Source organism: Petaurus breviceps, unplaced genomic scaffold (genome assembly GCF_028583685.1).
Source record: "Petaurus breviceps papuanus isolate PSGF00001 unplaced genomic scaffold, PetGlider_PUasm1.0 112, whole genome shotgun sequence".
NCBI classification, from domain to species: Eukaryota; Metazoa; Chordata; class Mammalia; order Diprotodontia; family Petauridae; genus Petaurus; species Petaurus breviceps.
Genome location: NW_027185601.1, coordinates 3,117,018 through 3,136,801, shown reverse-complemented (window position 1 = coordinate 3,136,801; position 19,784 = coordinate 3,117,018). Strand labels below are relative to the sequence as shown.

General features: G+C 38.9%; 1 protein-coding gene across 1 annotated transcript in view; it reads right to left on the bottom strand.

Annotated features, from left to right (window-relative positions):
* LOC138157377 (contactin-associated protein-like 2) overlaps positions 1-19,784 on the bottom strand; it is a 2,155,842-nt gene that overhangs the window by 192,971 nt on the left and 1,943,087 nt on the right. The window contains exons 19-20 of the mRNA XM_069082919.1: positions 16,007-16,237; positions 6,872-7,005 (exon numbers count right to left, since the gene is read on the bottom strand). Of these exons, the coding sequence (XP_068939020.1) occupies positions 6,872-7,005; positions 16,007-16,237 (365 nt within the window). The remainder of the gene's footprint in view (positions 1-6,871; positions 7,006-16,006; positions 16,238-19,784) is intronic.

Genomic DNA, 19,784 nt, shown 5'->3' with positions numbered 1-19,784 from the left:
GATTTTTTGAAGGGATTTGTGACCTCAGTGATATGAGCAGATTACAAACTATTTATGACTTCTTATGCTGTGACTCTTATCCTCTAATTCCAATAAATTCTCCATGAGTGATATATTCATTGCATTAGAAACTCTCTCCTATCTCTCCTGAAATTATACAAACATCAGTAGGGCACATGGGCTGTCCAAAAGTCATCCCTCAATTTCACTAACATGACCAGTCCATTTCCTTTTTTATAGCCATATATCTCCTTGATGATCTCCTGTACTGTTTTTCCATTATAATTCTCCCATAGTAATATCTTGTAGTCTACTCACACCCATTACACCCCTCTCAAATGCCCTTTAGTCAACCTGGAACTTCGATTCTTCAGGAACTGTGATATTTCATGATTTGTAGCCATAAACCATCCCTGGAAGATGACTGATAGAATTTTATTTCAGGAAGAAGAGTGTGGTTATTAAAAATAATGAGTGATTAATTTCCCAAAGGCAATCCATATTGTTCTTGTGAAAAGAGTTTAGAATTGATGATGCAGCAACCTTGATTCAAATCTGATTGAAATTTTTTATAATGCATATAAACCATAACGGTATCATGAACAAATGATGCAAATTTATTTGTACCCTTTTTTGCTGAAATTCTGATTACCAAGCAGACATAAGACACCGTCATCCACTAAAGTCCTAATATGATGATATCTTATGTTTGTAAGTAGTGGGATCTAGGTTCTTGAATAGAACATAAACTCTAGCTAGAAATGGTTTTGGAGTAGAGAGGAACCAACTTAAATCAGCTCTCAAGAACTGATTGTTAAATTTTCCATATGAGCAATTAGGCCTCAGAAATCACAAGATACTACAAATCAGGGCTTAATTTATTGTTTTGTTGATTGTCCAGACTTAAGAAAGTATACAGAAAATGTTAATAATACAGATTAAACTTAAAAGTGTATCATGAGGACTTTTTTCCCCCCTGATATATTGAGTCTGTGTTTTCTGAGGCCCAGTCTAAAATGTTAAATGTGGTGAGGCTTGCCACCAGGAGGCTAACTGCCAGGTGATGCTTTTCTTTTCTTTTGTTTTTTTTTTTTTATAACAACTCATAAAGATCATTCACTAAATCCCACTGGACTTGTCTATAATCTTCCTTGGGAAGACAACAGTAAGACACTGATGAAATCACGCATCTTTTGAGTTCTAAAGAAGTTGGCACAAAAAAAGCCAGTCTCATGGTCTTCTAAAAACCAGCAGCGAGTGATTTCTGACAAGATTTCGAATGAGGAGGACCTGTTTGATGGTTCTTCTCTAACTTGTGATTTAGAAATCCCGGAACCTGAAATATTGATGGCTACCCTAACTTTTAACCTAGCATGCTATTTTTAAAGGATATCTATTTTTGTGTTAGAGGTTGCTTTAAATTGACTGTCAGTAAGCCTTAAGCTATTATCACTAATGGAGCTTTGACCATTTATGAACGATGACACTTGAGGGTTGTAATAAGGCTACTTTATGCTACCATCTGGTAATTCAATACAGTCAGCCCTTGATTATCTGAATGCAGATTATCCACTTTGTGGATTTGTCGGCCACAAATTTTTCATCCCAGGTCAGCTTCCCCCAAGTGCTTGGTGCACTCCCAGGCAGTGTGCGCTCAGGAAATGTAAACTAATTTAATAATAGCTTAAGTAAAACGTCAAAAGGCAAACTTGCCTTAGAAGCAGCATATAAATTTATAAATATCACATAATGTATTCCAAAGGTCTTTTTCCAAAGTGATTTGCATTCTATAATGATTTCAGATGATTGCATGCTTCATATTATCCATACCCTTGCTCTCCACCATTAGCATGAATTATTGAAAGTTGACTTATACTACTTGGAGATTATTCAAATATCTTTGCCAGTGTGCCCCACTATAGCCAAGGGCTATCACAGCAAGTTGAAGATACAGATGTTTTGAAGATGAATTAGTATCACCAAGAAAAAAAATACTGTGTATAATGGGTTCTGCAGCATCAGGAAGGAAGGGATAGGTTGTGTAGGATGGAAAAGACACTATAAATAAGAGAATTTACGAGTACCCATAATACAGATGGAGAGGAAAAATTGGTGGTGGTGGTGGGGAACCAGCAGAAGGAATATGAAGAGTGTGAGAGTGTGAGTTTGAATAGTTCCTCTCCACTCTTCTACATCTCCTCCCTCACTCATCTCAGTGGTGGAAGTATTAAGAGTAACATGGAGAGAGAGTGCAGTGAAATGGGGAGATTGGATTCAAAGAGCTTGTAATGATCTGGACTGAGGGGCCTGGACTGAACTTGAGTGGGCTGAGATTTTCAAAGTGGCCCTAACACCCCAACTCAGGCATGCCAATCTATGACATTTCCTGATGCTGCCAAGGCAGAGATCATTACCAGGGCTACTCAAAATCACAAAATAGATGGCATTTGAATTGGGGCTTCAAGGAAAAGAAGGATTTCAATAGAGATAAGAAGGGAGTACATTCTAGACAAATGAGAAAGCTCTATTAGAAAATGGATTTTGAGGGGCAGCCAGGTGGCTCAGCAAGTAAGAGCACCGGTTCCAGTGTTGGGATAACCTGGGGATCAAATCTGGGCTCAGATACTTAGCACCACACCCAGAAATAACTGGCCGTGTAAACTTCAGCAAGTTACTTAACCCCAATTGCTTAAAAAACAAACAAAAAAACCCCCAAACCAATAAATAAAAATAAAACAGTATATGGGACAATACTAAAAATATCCATATTTTGGGGTGGCCAGGTAGCACAGTGAGTACGAGCACTGGTTCCAGTGTTGGGATAACCTGGGGATCAAATCCGGGCTCAGATACTTAGCACCACACCCAGAAATAACTGGCCATGTAACCTTGAGCAAGTTACTTAACCCTGATTGCTTAGGGGTGGCCAGGTGGCTCAGCAAGTAAGAGCACCAGCCCCAGAGTCGGGATGACCTGGGGATCAAATCTGGGCTCAGATACTTAGCACTACACCAAGAAATAACTGGCCATGTAACCTTGAGCAAGTTACTTAACCCCAATTGCTTTAAAAAAAGAAAAGAAAATGGATTTTGACATGGATCTAGAGATTGTGTCTGAAATCTACTTGTGAGCTGTGTGACCTCAGGCAAATCAGTGAAACTCTCAAGGCCTCACCTTCTTTGTCTGTAAAATGAAGGCATTAGACTAGATGACTTCTAAAGTCTGGTTCCAGCACTCAATTTTATGACTGACTATGAAAATGTAAGACAAGGAGCAAGATATAAGGAGGTAAGATCAAGGAAAAGAGAACAGTCCAGTTCCAATGGAATGTGTGGAGAGAAGAGGCAACAATCAGACTAGAAAGGTAGGTTAGAACCAGACTACGGAGGGACTTTACTGTTGGACTAATGAACCTGCATTTTATCCTAAAGGCACTGGAAAGCCAGTGATGATGCTGGTGCATGGGATTGATGCAAAAACTTTATGTTAAAAAGCTTGGTTTGGCAGTTGTATGAAAGATGTAAAGAACAGAGGAATCGGAAATAAGGAAATAAGTTAGAAAACTAATACAGTAGTCTAAGCAAGAGGTGATGAGACCATGGACTAGGGTAGCAGCAGGTTTTGTGAAGATATCCAGAAGCAGGGGTGGTCAGAAGAGTCAAGTAGAGAGGAAGGTCCTGGAAGATAAAAGACATGATGAGATCAAGGCACAACTAGAAGGATTAGCATAAAGACGGCTACCTCATCCTCTTAGACTATAAAAAAGAGAAGAGGAGAAGCCAGGGAAGAAGGCAGTTTTGACAAAGGGGGATGAAGGAAATGACAACAAATGACCTCAATCATCGAATAAAGCAAAAGTAAAATACGGCATCTCCTGAAAAAAGCAGATATTTGAGGAGTTGCAGCCAGGAGTTTGAGGGGAATGGAAAAAAGATTAGAACATCCATGCTGAAGACTATGATAGGGAGCTGATCAACAATGAATAAAAGGATTGGTTTGCATCACTGAGGGCCTGATTAAGGTCAGGTAGCATGACTTTTAGTGGAATTGATCAACACAGATGATGATTGTACTGCTGGTGAGTAGGAATGGAAAAGAGCCTACTATGTGCCAGGCACTGTGCTGTGCGCTTTAAAAAAATATGATTTCATTTTATCTTCTCAATAATCCTGGAAGTTATTACTAATTCCATTTTATAGCTGAGGTAACTGAAACAGACAGAGCAAGGGAGGGCTTGATATTGGATTTGAACTCTGATCTTGAGTCCAGGTCCAGTGCTCTATCCACTAGGCTTCCTAGAGAGATTAGCAGGGCATGAAAAAGCAGAAACAAGCTAGTATGGCACTCAGGGATGGCAGGACAGAGAACACCAAAAAGGGGTGGGATGGGTGGAGACTAGGGGGAAGGAGGGTTGTGATATACCAGTATGAGAGTATGGGTAATGAGGAAAAAAGGGGGAAAGCATTTACATGAATGAATAACTATAGCACCCGTGTAAAGGGGAGGTTTAAGGTAAGTGCTGTGAGAAATAGGTTGCTGTTCCTCACTCGTTTCAGTCATGTCAGGCACAATGTCACACACTTTGTGACCCCATTTGGGATTTTCTTGGTACAGATACTGGAGAGGTTTGCAATTCCCTTCTGTAGTAGATGAGGAAACTGAGGCAACTAGGGTTAAGTGACTTGCCCAGGGTCACACAGCTACTAAGTGTCTGAGGTTAGATTTTAAATTTAGGAAGATGAGTCTTCTTGACTCCAGCCCAGCACTCTATCCACTGTGTCATCTAGCTGCCCCCATGAGAAATAAGAGGAAGGAGAAATAATTATCAGCTGTTCAGAGAACACTTGATGGAGAATACAGCATGTGAGCTGGATTTTGAAGAAATGGAGAAACTTTTACAAATGGAGAGGAAGTCAGGATTAATTCATTCAGGGCATGGGAGACACTTTGGGAAAAAAGACACAAAAAGACAAAATATGTGAAGGGAAAAATATGAGAAAGACTAGAAAGGCTGGTTAGAACTAGACAGAGGAGGACCTCAAAAGATAGTAGGATCAAGAGTTTTTCATTGATAATCCAGATACAGAGGAGTAAGGAAGATTTTCTACACAATGATGTGAAAGATGGATAAGACACAGCAGAGAACAGAGGCAGAAAGAGAAGTAAGGAGACTCTCAGAACAGTCTAGCCAAAAAAGATGACGTCTTCAATTAAGATATCTTCAATGGGAAGGAAAGCCCATGTGGAGAGTCTGCTGATGAACAGAACTGTAGGTGTGGTGTGGGGTGGAGTGAAGCAGTGAGGAAGAGTAAGGAAAAGAACAGGATCCTAGGCAACTACACAGATGGTTACTCTATCAAAAGATATAGGTAAATTAGAGGCAAATTCAGGTTTGGGGAGAATCATATATAATGAAATTAGCAAAAGGAATCTTATGAAGGGGCAGCTAGATGCAGTGACTTTAGAATGCCAGGTCAGGAGTCAGGAAGACTCATCTTCCTGAGTTCAAATCCAGCCTCAGACACTTATTAGCTGTGTTACCCCGGGTAAGTGATTTAACTCTGCTTTATTTTCCTCCTCTGTAAAATAAGTCAGAGAAGGAAATGGCAAACCACTTCAGTTTCTTTGCCAAAAAAAAAAAAACCCAAATGGGATCACAAAGAATTGGACATGACTAGAACATAAATCTTATGAAGTCATAGGGTATTTAATCCTTTACTTACTTATTTCCCCTATTAAGATTAAATTTACAGAGAAGAATGAATTTTGTCACTATCTGGGAAAGTAAGTATATGTATACTGCAGTTAAAAACTTTGGACTAGTCCCAGTAAAAAAAAAAAAAACCGTGAATGCTAGTGTCCACATCCGAGGGAGTATCCCTCTCACAACACTTAACTGTCAAAAGCGGCATGTGGCTGATTAAATCATCCTTGCTATTGAGTTATGCTTTTGACATCCAGCAGACCCTTTAATAGAGAGGCAATAATACCCTCTGCCACTTTTCTGCAGTCTGAACTTCCCATCCCAGCCAGCCTGAATGTGAATGAGAGCTGAAAGACTGCTGAACTCCTGCCAGATGATACCACATTCCACTGACAAGACAGCATCCCCCGCTGTCCTTTCTCCTGACAGGTATCTATTTTGATCTCCTCCTAGAGAATACAATGACAGCTCCCATCCTTGATCTTTTGGCTTAGTTCCCAAGGAGACCTCCCCTTGTCATATTTTATTCATGGCATGTGCAGGTCCACTTCTTTCACAGTAGAAACTACTGGTGGGGTAGGGGCAATAAATAAAGCAGAAACGGATTGGAAGTCGAATGAGAAAGCCACAACCTCCTTGTCTTCTGGAGCCTGAAGTGGAATTAGAACCTTCCTGGGGTAAAGAAGTGAGGCTGTGGTTTTAAGACTAGAGTAAAGGCAAAGAAGGAGAGAAGAACAAAGAGGGAGAGAAGGAGACAGAGAAAGGAGCCACAGAGAGACATTTGTACATGTGTGTGAATAATGAAACAAGTGGGTGGTCAAACCCAGAATAACCCATGTTGGGATTCAGTATAAACTTCAGGAATCTGAGATCATCTATAAGAAAGACAGCATATTGGATAAAAGTAGTGGACCGAGAGACAGCTCCATATTGGGCTAGCCAGAAAAACCAAAAACAAAATAGAGAATACCCATTATTAGTCTTCCCAGTACACCCATACTCCAATAGTCTTTTTGCCATCAACTTAGTTATTGCCCTTTCTGCAAGAATTATATATCTATACTTTTACTAGTCATAAAATTGTAAGGGAAGAAACAGCAATAAAAATATGTGTTGCCATATATAAAGAATGCATTATATATAGATATATATATATATATTTTTTACCTGGAGAATTATGTCCTTTTCATTACGGGTGATGTTAACACTGTGAGGCTGTCCATTTGCCATGTTTCGGTGGTCTACGTCAATATTATATGGCTCTCTGGTGCCTCCCAGGTTGTATCGAATCTGTAAGTTTCCTGTATAAAAAAGTAGTGGAAAGTCTTAGCAATTTCTTTGCTTTATGCCTCTTACATACTCATATGTTGTTTTCCCTTGAAGTTTCTCTTAAGCCCTCTTCTGCATCTTATTCTGCATTAATAACATGGTGGTTGTGAACTCTGAGGTACTGGTTTGGGGTCATGCTAATCCTTGAGATTTGAGCTCTAAGGGCAGGCAAAGGTTCGTTATTTGCAAACAAGGAGTCATTGCTGGCTATTGGTTTAATGTCAAAGCAGCAAATGGTGCAAATTATAAAAGTTGGGATTATGCCTAGAATTTATGAATGTAGCAATATAGCACTATGGAGACTGCAGCAGGCTTCACCAAAAAGTATTGGAAATTAGAAATAAACACAGGGTGTAGGGATGCTTTTATGTTATAAGCAAAGTGGGGCATGTGGCCCATAAAATAATCATGAGTATACAATATTAAAGTCAACACAATTTACAAAAGATAAATAGATGAAAATGCTGGTGGCCTCTAAGAAACCATGAACATGGTGATTTCCCTTACTCTATAGGATGCATCAATCCTTATGCAAAAAAAAGGGGGATGAAAGTTTTCAGGGCTCTCCCCCTTGCCTCTTCTATACTCAGTTGCTTTTCTCTCACTCCCTACTGCTCCTCTCTCATTTATCTCTTTCTTATCTTTCTAACAATGGCCAGGGATAATCTATTTATTTAGTGATTTCAGTTTATCTGAATAATAGCCATAAAATTTGTTTCCTGTTTATGATTTGTAGAGATTAAAGAATTTGTTTTTAAGATGAAAGATCATGGAATTTGGACCTGGAAGTGTCCTTAGAGAGAAATTTCATTCATTGTTTTAGATGAGGAAAATGAGGCCCAGAAGGATAGGACTTTTCCAAGGTCACACAGGTAGTAAGTGGCTGAGGTTCTCTGGACTCTGGATTCAGCATGTTTTTCACTACTCTGTAGCAGAAGATAGCACAGTATAATGGAGGGGACTCTATATGCAGATTTAGGAGACTCTGGTTCTAGTTGTAGAACTAATTCCAGACTATGATGTGTGTGACTTTGGGCAGACCACTTAAATTTACCTAATTTAATAATCATTTATTAAGCACTATGCAGAGCATGGTCAGGGAGTGGCAAGGTGTATTTTAGACAATTAACCTCTCTTAGCCTCCTTGGTGTCTGTATCCATGAACATTAAGTTGTAAAGAGCAAATGAACACCAGCACTAGTCAGGAGGACCTGAGTTCAAATGCGGCCTCAGACATTTACTAAGCTATATGACCCTAGGCAAGTCACCTAACCCCAATTGCCTCCCCCAAAAAGATCAAATGAGATCTTGCATATAAAGCATTTTGTAACCAGATTATCATGAAAATGTGAATTTAGTTATTCCTTTTCTATTCAAAGTCTGTTCTTCATACCATTAGCATCTCTTCCAAATTTTGAAACTCAAAAATGGCTCCATTCCTCTCTGGATCCTCTGACCAGCTACGAGTGGCCGTTCTAGGTGAATTCTATGTCCCTTCTAGTTCTGATGTGCTATAATTATTTATGTTATTTATGCTATCATTTCCTTTTTAAGCAACATGATAACATTGCTACATTGGAAAGGAGGACTGGTGAAAATAAAGAGCTAACCATATTTCCTGTTTTTTTCTTCTCTTTGCTTCCTGAATATCTTCATACTTTTCCCTAGGCTTTTCTTACACTCATAGGCTAAATCTATTTTACACTCAGTCATCCATACTTTAATAGATCTGTGGTTTCACCAGTGAGTACTCCTTCCAGAGGAGTAGACTGAAATCTATCAATTCCTGCCTAGACTGTGTGTCTTTCCTATATGATTAGGGGTTGGTCTAATTCGTTGAAATACTTTCTCTAGATCAGGGCTTTTAATTTGAGGTCAATGATAGATTTCAAGTGGTCCATAAACTTGAATGGGAAAAATTACATCTTTATTTCAATATAATTGGTTTTCTTGGAAATCCTATATATTTTATTTTATGAATTAAAAAAATTCTGAAAAGTGGTCAGTAGGCTTCACCGGCCTGCCAAAGGGATCTATGCCCTCCAAAATGAAGCCCCCTCTGGATCTCCTGACATTGCGTGGACATAGACAAAGCACACACAGGGTCCATAAATTATCTCTTATTCTTGCTATGTGACCAATCTATCTTTCTTTCATTTTATGCCCTAAGGAATAAGGATCTTGGTATAGGAAACTCCCAGGTGAAGAAATCTTTTCCACCAGTACAATTCTGTACTTTCACTGAAACTTAAAGTCTCAGTGAGTTGTGTAGATCATTGAGGAGTTAAGTGACTTGCTGAGGGTAACACAGCCCTGTATGTGTCAGAGGCAAATTTAAACTAATTTTCCTCCCATGCCAGCTTGCAAATTGCTGCTCCACGTTGCCTCTCATGTCTCAAATAAGGAATAAATTCCTTAAAAGAATTTATGAAGTATTTTTTTTTTTGGACACAATGTAGACAAAACTAGTTGACCGGTTGAGTGATTGAAGATTTCATATGGTCACTGGGAACTGTACAAACACAGCCTTTATTTTATTTTATTTTATTATTTTATTTTGTTAAAGGAATATCTAACTTTTAGAAAAAAAATTTAATGTGAAATTCAGGAAGTACATTCTCTAATAGTTACATGTTCACTGTGGTATCTACTTCCAAGTTCTATTTCACTGATCCTGCCATGAAATGCTGCCACTCCTAGTTTCTGGAAATCTCATTACTATCTTGCCCTGACAAGCCCCAGCCCCAGCATACTCCTACCAACTACTGACTTCATTCCTATTTATATGCTACTAAATAAAGCAAGGGAAAATTAGTGTGCTGACAATGCACTACAAATTGTCGTTATGTAATCTCAACGGCACCCCCACTGCAGCAAGGCAATCCTTTATACCTCCCTAATTGAAATACTTTTCTACTAACTGCAATGGCTTTTCAAAACTTACTCTCCCCATTTAAACCTCACATAACTCCCTTCCACCATCCTTTCAACAGAGAACCTTGTCTCATATTTGATCGAAAAAATTGAGGCCATTGACAGGTGGTCTACATCAATATCGTACGATACTCTGGTGCCTCCCAGGTTGTATCTAAATCTGTAAGTTTTCTATATAAAAAATAGTGGAAAGTCTTAGTAATTTCTTTGCTTTGTGCCTCTTACATACTCATCTTCCCCCCCCCCTTTCCCCCCTGCTTCTCAACTCACATCTCATAGAAGGCTTCTGTGGTATTGAGATGGCCCTTCTCATTACCAAAGTAAACTTTCAAATATGCCCTGCTTGCACAGATAATTCCATTTCATCTATTCTCTTATAGCAAACTGTCCCTCTCATTCCCAACCTCACTTATCTTCAATCTCTCCTTTTCTATTGGCTGCTTCTCTACTGCCCACAAATGCCCAAGTCTCCCCTATTCTAATAAAACAAAACAAAACAGCTCTCACCTGATCTTCCCATTCTCGTTCATTATCAGACCATCTGTCTCCTGCCTTTTGTGTCTAAACACTTTGAGAAGGACATTTACAATGAATATCTCCACTACTTTTTCTTCTTACTCTCCTCTTAACTCTATCGTCTGACTTCTGACATCACTTAGTGGATACCACTCTCTCCAAAGTTACTAGTGATCTCTTAATTGCCAAATCTGATGACGTTTTCTCAGTCATCATCCTTCTTAACCTCTGTAGCTTTTGACATGTTTGGTCATCCTCTGCTCCTTGATACCCTCTTCTCTCTAGGTTTTCATGATACTACTTTATTCTCGTTCTCCTCCTGCTTATCTGGCCATTCCTTAGTTTCCTGTGATGGCTTTTCAGGTCATATCCACTAACCATGGATGTTCCACAAGGTTCTGTGCTGAGCCTTTCTCTCTTTTCCCTTTATACAATTTCAATTGGTGATCTCATCGGCTTCCAGAGATTCAGTTATCATTTCTATGCCGATGATTCTCAAATCTACTCATCCAGTCCTAACCTTTCTGTTGACTTCCAGTCTTGTATCTTCAACTGTCTACTGGAGATCTCAAACTGGATGTCCCACAGATATCTTAAACTCAAAATTGAACTTATTATTCCCACCCCCCACCTTCCCCTCTTCCTAATTTCCCTATGACTATAGAGAGTACCACCAGCCTATAGGCTTGCAACCCAACTGTTTCTCACCTCCCATATCCAATCTGCTCACAAAGTTTGTCCATTGTACCTTTGTAATATCTCTCATACATGCCTCATTATCTCCTTTGACATTGCCATCAACCTGGAATAGGGCCTTACCACTTCATTTAATATCCTGCTGGTTGATCTTCTTGTTTCTCTATTTCTCCATCTTCTACTCAGCTGCCAAATTTAACTTCCATAAAATGCAGATCTGACCACATCAAACTCCACCCCCCACCCATAAACTCCATTGAAAACCAATCTCCAGCGGCTCCCTATTATCTCCATGGTTAAATTATAAAACCCTCTGTGTGATGCTAAAAGTCCACCCTGCCCTTAATTTTCCAATATTCTTATACCTTACATTCTCTTCCCACTGTACTCTTTGATCTAGTGATACCGAGCTTGGCTGTTCTTGGAACATGATACTTTAACACTCAACTCTGGGCATTTTCACTTGCTTTCCCCCATGCCCAGAGTTCTTTCCCTCCTTATGTCCATTTCTTGGTTTCCTTCAAATCTAGCAAAATCCCACTTTCTGCAGGAAGGCCTTGTTGTTCCCTCTTAATTCCAGTACCTTCCCGTAGCTGATAACCTCCAACGTATCCTGTTCATAGCTTGTTTGTCCATAATTGCTTGTGTACTGCCTTGTCCCTTAGACTGTGAGCTCCTTGAGAGTTGAGATTGTCTTTTGACTTTCTTTGTATTCCCAATACTTAGGACAGTGCCTGGAACATAGAAGGTGCTTAAAACAATTTTATTGACTGACTGCTGTTGAGATGGGGTAGGAGAGAATTCACATTTATGTCAATGTCTAGATGCCTTTTACCCTTAAATTCTCCTTTTTGTGTACACTTCCATGGTTTCACAATGATAGTAAAATTGGCCTCAGATTTATTTTGTTAATTTTTATGATTTTCTTTCTTTTTCTTTAAAATTTTACATTTTGATGGTTTTGTCCTTTAAAAACAACAGGAATAGCTTGTTCTGAGGGAGATATGAGTTAAGAAGCTAGAATATGGTGAATGACTCAAAATTGTTATTTAAATATACTTAAGTAATAAATTTCAAATGATATGTTTAAAATATTTCCAACAACTGTAAGAGGATGTCAATATGAGTGAGGGGAGGATTAATGTTTAACCATTAAAATATAACATGATGAAAAAAGAGATACTTCATTGATCTCACATTCATCTCCTAAATTAATTAAAACCATCATAAACTACTTCTACTTGAGGGTCCACAGTAAATAATGTACTTAAAATTTTCTTTCTCTTCGTCACTCACCATCATCATTAGCACACATTTATGGAACATGACTGAGTAAAGTGCGCTGCGTACGTCCTAAAAATCAGGGATGGAACTTGAGTGAGGTGAATGGGGCTTTGTCCCTGGGCACCCAAACTTGGAGAGTATAACAATTTAAAGTAACTTTAAAAGACTGGATTGTTAAGGAGCCTGTACTCTAGACAGGAAGATCTGACAATAAGACAAAGGGCGATAGAAAACAGCTTTTGCTAAGTACTAAGTGAGGAATATGTGCTCATAGAACTCAGAGGTGGAAGAAACCAGCGTGGACTGGGACAGATAGAGGCAGGCTCCACAAAGAGGTTTGGAATTTGGAGCTAGACCGTGAAGGAAAAATAGGACTGAAATAAGCAAAAAGAATGATAAAAGGCATTCTAGGAAGCAGAAAGAATATAAACAAAAGACTAGGGGCATCTAGGTGGTGCAGTGGATAGAGAGCCAGCTCTGGAGTTCAAATGTGGCCTCAGATTTAGTAATTGTGTGATCCTGGGCAAGTCATTCAACTCCTGTTTGCCTTAGTTTCCTTATGTGTAAAATGGGGTAATAATAGCATCTACCTCCCAAAGCATAAAATGTGATAATAATTGTAAAGCACTTAGCACAGTGTCTGGCACGTAATAGGCACTATATAAATGTTAGTTATTATTATTTTTAGGTAGGTGCATGTTGTAGTAGGAGAATAATTCAAGTACCAGTTTGTTCAAACAAATGTTTCATGTACAGCAGTGGCAGAAAGTAACTGGAGGGTGGTATTTATGGAAGGTCTTGGATTCTGGGTTAAGGAATTTAGACTTTATCCTGTGGGATATTTATCCTGTGGAGAGCCACTGAAGGTTTTGAAGAGGCAAAAGAATGCAAAGCAGGGACTTAGGTAGATGAATTTGGCAGAGACTGTGAAGTGCTGAAGGGGATGTGACTTGAAAAAGTTTAAGAAGCTCTGTATTAGAACCAGGGAAAACAGAGACAATCCCATTAGTACTAGTATAAGGCGATAAGGACTTGGACGAGGGTATTGGTAGAATGAAGGAAAATAAGGGGATGGATTAAAATATTTCATAGAAGAACTTACTGGACTTGGTGAATCATTGGTTTGCATTGGTGAAGAAAGGTGAGAGAGGAGGAGGAGGTCAGTGGTAGAGGGACAGAGGCCAAAGTGACTCCAAGGTTCTTATACCTTTGTGATGGGGAAAATGACAGCATCATTGAAAGACATGGGTTTGTATGGAGGGTGGGGAAGCTAGTTTGAGGAGAACACTCTTGAGTGGAGTTTTATTAAGAGTGAATCTGAAGTAACAGTGGGACATTCAGGTACACATCCATGTATCTTTCAGGGACTTGATTTTCCTCTACACAAATTTATAGACTTTGTTGTTGCAGCTAAAGCAACAACAATGAAACTGGTATGATGGGGGTGCAGCTTGGTGGCAGTGGGCAGAGAGCCAGGCCTCAAGTCAGGAAAACTCAACTTCCTGAGTTCAATCCCAGCTTTAGACACTTACTAGCTGTGTGACTCTGGGTAAATCACTGAACTCTCTTTGCCTCATTTTTCTCATCTATAAAATGAACTGGAGAAGAAAATGACAAACCATTCCAGTATCTCTACCAAGAAAACCCCCAATGGTGTGACACAAAGTTGGACAGGACTGAAAAATGACTGAACAACAATAGCAAAGTGGGATAACGGAGAGGTGGGTTATTGGACGGAAAAGGAAAAGTTTCATTCTGGAAATCGTTGCTTCAAATAGAACTTTGGTGAAATTCTAGCAAATAAAATGTTAAAATATGTATTTCTAAATGCCTATCATAATGATGCCAAATAAAGCTCATTTTAAGAAATCTTAAATTTTCAGATTAGAGCATGCGTGTGTGTGTATGTATGTGTGTATGAATCTAATCATGTTATATATAATTTAGTTAGCGAGGATATATCAACAAGCATTTACTAAGTAGTTGTATACCGGGTATGAGGTTTGTAACCCAGGCAATTAGTTAGACACTGGGGAGAACAATACAAAAGTGAGTCAGCCCCTACTGTCATGGAGCTTGTATTTTACTAAAGAAGGTTTTATTATTGGGAACAATATTAGACTTTGTAGTTTACCTTCTAAAGTGCTTAACAACAAATTTCAGTTTCCCTTTTCATTATATAATTCAGATATCTGAGGCTATTTCATTTTGTAACTTAAAAAAAATTCTGAGTTTTGTAAGCTTTAAAAAATTAAAAAATAAATGCCTTTTTAACTATGTTGCTAAAAGGTGGTAATTTAAACAAAGTGATGGCATAACATACGGTGACCATCAGGATCACTAGAAGAAAACCCAAAGTGCATGGTGATCACATTTACATTTCTTCTGTATGTGGGGATTTGATGCTTCTGCTAAGTTTCTGGATGTTTGTTTCATCAATGAAGTAATGTGCTGCTTTCCCCTCTTCACTTGTTGAATTCTTACCCCTTCTTTCAGGTCTAAATCAAATGTCACTTTTTCCATGAAGCTTTCTTAACTTTGGTTTTCCTTAGTTTCATCATCTACAAAATTTGGATGCTAATAGTACCTCACATGGGTGTTGTGAGTATGGAATGAGATAATATCTTTAAAAAGTGCTTGGCACCTAGTGGGCACTACGTGAATGCATATTGTCTTTCCTATAGAAGTCACAGAGAGATAATTGATACAGTGTATGAGAGTCTACCTTGAATCCAGGAAGACATATTCAAATTGACATACTGTCTGTGTGATAGTGGGCAAGCAATTGTGCCCTCCTAGCATTCTAGGCAGCTGTCTAAGACTCTAAGTCATAGAGAAGTTGCATGAACATGCATAAACAGAGGAATTTTCCTTGCTGGGGAGTCCCTTATATGAGAGATCACAGACTGAGGTATTATCCCTATTCCTTGGTCAATCAGCAAGTATTTAGTAAGCTTTCCAGGCACTGTGCTAAGTGCTGGGATATAGATAAAAGCAAAACTCCATCTATCCATCTTAGACTGTAAGATCCATTAAGTAAAAACCATGGCATCTAAACTTTCATACTCTAGGGTGTCCTAGAAAAATGTTCTGCGTACAGTAATGGTCTAATTGATGCTTATTGAGTGGAATTGTATTCTAGTCCCTATTTAGAGGCTTATGACTCAGTTAGGGTGTCTGAGTCTGAAGTGGGATCCCTTGGCACATCACTGCCAGTACAGTTCTGAGAAGCAGCTTGAATTGGACAAAGCAACAGTGGCACGGAGCTCCCTGCACTTTTGTTCCTGAAATTTAAGCAGACTCCCTTAACTCCAAACTCTAAACAGTGTTAGTTCTCTCATTCATTCCAGCTTTTGGGTATTGGCATCAGCTGTTGTGCCTCTGCTACCTGATCTGCTCTGGTCTTGAGATTATATACAATGTGCTCCTCCTTAGGGACTCTCCTCCACTACCCAGGTGAGCACAAGCCTTCTCATCCTCCCAGAATTTCTGAAAGTTCTAGCACAGGTGAATCACAACCCAGAGAAGTGTCAAAATCCTTACCAGATGGTTTAACCAGAACTGCCAGGAAGTCTGTGGTGTGAGAACTGACATAGAGGAGGATGCAGGGGGCCTTGGTGGTGCTGAAGCTAAAACTGAGTTCTTCCTTGGCCAGGTCTGGTGTGGAGTTCTGGGAGTCAGGAGAGTTCCCACTTCGACTGGCGGCATCCTTGGCTCCCGTGGCTTGGAAGTTATACCGTAGCCACATTCCTTCTTCAAAAAAAGCTCCAACATCTGGGGAATGTTAAAGACAAGAAAAGAGAAGTCTAAAAATAATGGAAAGTCATAGAAGACTATCCTGCTATTGGATACGTCCAACTGGGCAGCATAGACTTGAGTGGTTTGTTAGGATGATGCATTTCCTTTTTTAATTCACGTCCTCTCACTCAAATGACAGACAGTTGGCTGAACAAGGGTAAACCAAATGAGGGTATCCTGTGGTGCCAGAACTGGATATTACATATAATGTTGCATAAAATTAGTGCTAAATGAAACATTGACATCTATACCCCCTGTTGAATTTGGAGATCAACAGCAAGATGCTGATTTTTAAAACTAAAATTAACAGCACTAATTTTGTACAAATTCTGCCATGGGTGAGCCCTGGTGATAAATCATAAAGGAAAATAAAGTTGGGATCATAAAACAGAGCATGCAAATTTATTAATGAATCCATAGAAACTTGCTGTAAAATTCGAGGAATGTAAATCACACCAGAAAAAGCTTTCTCGTACAATACTCAGAACAAACTACTAATTTAAGTTGAAGAAATAACATTTTACACACAGAGATATTATGAGGTACCCTTGCTGGAATGGCAGCACAATTGTCCAGGACACTCTAGCTCTGTGGACCCCTGGTTGCTTCTTCCCTTCCTATGCACTGGGACTGGCCAAAAGAACATTGATAGTTACCCTCTCCCTGGTAGGCCTTTCCCCAACCTAATTGCAGAGGACACTACTGATAAGATCTGACTCTAAACTCCCTGAGAAAGTTAGAGCTCAGGGACAGGAGGAACCCAGTCTCTGGGCTATTTTTAATTATGACTCAGACCTGGTTTCAAGAGTATCATGATAGTTATACCTCCTATAGTTTAATCAGGAGGTAGAGTTATTCAATATGAGAGTGGGGAAGGAATAGATCGCCAAGGTCCTAGCCATCTCTAAATCCCACCCTCCAGTTGATGAAGTTGAACTTCAGTGTCTTTCCAAATTTGGACGACAAGGCTGTCAGTTCCTGTTTTTTGTCCCCTCATGCTCTTCAGTTCCTAAAATGAAGATATTTGAAAATTCAGATAAATCAGATAAGGTGTTAGATTTACTGTCCGGATTTAATAATTATGGCTTTAATCTCTTCTTCATTAAAATTCATAGAAAAAGTTAAAACCATAAGAATACTTTCATTTGGAGATTTCTCAGAAGGGCTTTGTTATTTCCAAGTAAAGGGGTAGAGTATATTTTTCCTATCAAAGGACATAAAGAGTCCCACAAGTTTAAAAAAATACTAAAAATAAAAATAAAAATTCTACTAATCCACTTTTTTGAATGAACAGGGGACATATTACTATTAATTAATATTAATTCACTTTATATGTCATTTCATGATTTACAAAGTGTTTTTTCACAACCTTGTAAGATAGGTAATGAAAGTATGATCATTCCTATTTTATAGAGCTAAGTAAATTGAGAAACTGAGTGGCCTGCCCATGGCCAATATAATGAAGTATTAATTTTTAAAAACTCATACTTCAGTTCTATATTATGGTCAGTTTAAGGGAATAAGGCAGAAAGGATTTAGAGAAAGAAAGGGCCAGAGAGCAATAAGAAAGAGAGGGATACATCAATAGAGAGAAAAATAGAGGAAGATAAGGAAAAGAGAGACATGAATGACCATGTTCTATTGACAGACTTTTACTGAGCGACATTTCTACATCATGGTCTTTCAGAATGCTTCCACAAAAGATTTTCAAAATCATAATGTATTTTCTCATATGTAAGGCACAAGTAAGGATACCATATCTTGGTAACTGACATAGGGATAAGGGGAAATTAAGTCAAGGAATGGGTCTAGATCTAAAGGCCAGTTATGATAAATAGCCAGAGAAGAGAGGCTGACAACTTGCCCAAAGCCCAGACAGAACCAAAGATGGATTCCAGATCTTTTGTCTGCCATATCACAATTCCTCTGAAAAGATTCAAATGTCAACATTCATACTTTTAAGCTGCCATCCTGATGGTGAGATCTCTAAATTCTAATTCATTATTTGAATACTAATCTTGATTCATTTTTCTATAAAAAGCTTCTCACATAGCTCACTGTAACAAGAAGGTGCCTTTCATCCTGAGAGCCTGAGAAAAGTTATATGGTTAATTGTGAGGATAATTTCATTAAGGAGCCAGTGTGGTACAGGGGAAATACCCTTTCAAATCAGAGGACCTGGGTTTTAGTAGCTCTGTTGCTTACTTTGTGACCTTGGGGAAAACTTAACCTCCTCAGACCTGTGGTTCCTCATCTATAAAATAAGGGGTTTGGACAGGATGCCTTTTAGGATTCCTTCCAATTCTAGATCTCGGATTCTTTAATGAAATATCACTTCTCATTACTCATAGCTTTGCAATATCATTACTGACATGAATTTTTTAAAGTGGACTTTAAAAAATCATTTATTTCTGCAATTAGACCAATTAAATAAAAAAAGGAATGGAATACATTCTAAAGTAGTGAATATTGTACAGTGATAGCTTAATTAATGAAAACTTTGGGAACAAAGCCCTTTTTATAAAGTTAACTGTGACTCAAACACATATTAATAAATCATGCAATGCAATGTTGGTATGAGTTACATGGTGCAAAGGCAATGACCTTTTTTATTATTATTTTTCAAACTGGGGGCTGGGGTAGGCAGAAAGGATTTAATGAAGGAAGTTGACCATTGTTGTTGAATTCTTCCAGCTGTGTCAGACTTTTTGTGAAAGTGGTTTACCATTTCCTTCTCCAGTTCATTTTACATATGAGGAAACTGAGGCAAACAGGGTTAAGTGATTTGCTCAGGATCCCACAACTAGGAAATGTCTAAGGTCAGATTTGAACTCAGGAAGATGATTTCAGGATAGGTTCTTTATTCACTGTACCAGTTAGCTGTCCTCAAAGGTAATATTCCCAGCTGACTGCATATCTGCACCGGACAGCCTTGCCTCTGAGATGAGCATTTCTTTGTCTTTACATATCTGAAGATAACCAAGGCTGATTGGAGGCCAAATGTAAAGTTTAGCCTAAGGCCACTCAGGTAAGCAAGGAGCAGAACAGCTCCTAGAGTCACAGTTAGAAGGAAACTCCAAGGTCATTGAGGTCAATCCCTCATTTTACTGATGAGGAAGCTTAGGTCTGGGGAGGTTACTATGAATTTAAGTTCTCTGACTCAAAATCAAAGGCCTTCCATTACCCCATGGAAAAGGAGGAGCAGGCTGTCATGGCCTTGAACCACAAAGGGATGAGATATTTCATGGTCCAGGGAAATTAGCTAAAGCATGGTGGAATGAAGAGAATCATGGATATAGGCCTGAAAATGATATAGAGCCTAGGGAAATCACGCAACATGCATCCAAACTAGGCATAAAGGACTGGACACCTGATGAGAGATCCTGAAAGATGAAAGGTCAGAACATTGCGTTCCCATTCCACATACTTGGTCTGGAAAAGTAGCCATAGTCTCTAAAGCTCTGATTTATTGTCTGAAGTGCTAGCAAACTGAGCTAGACACTAAGCCTCTGACACTGTGAGC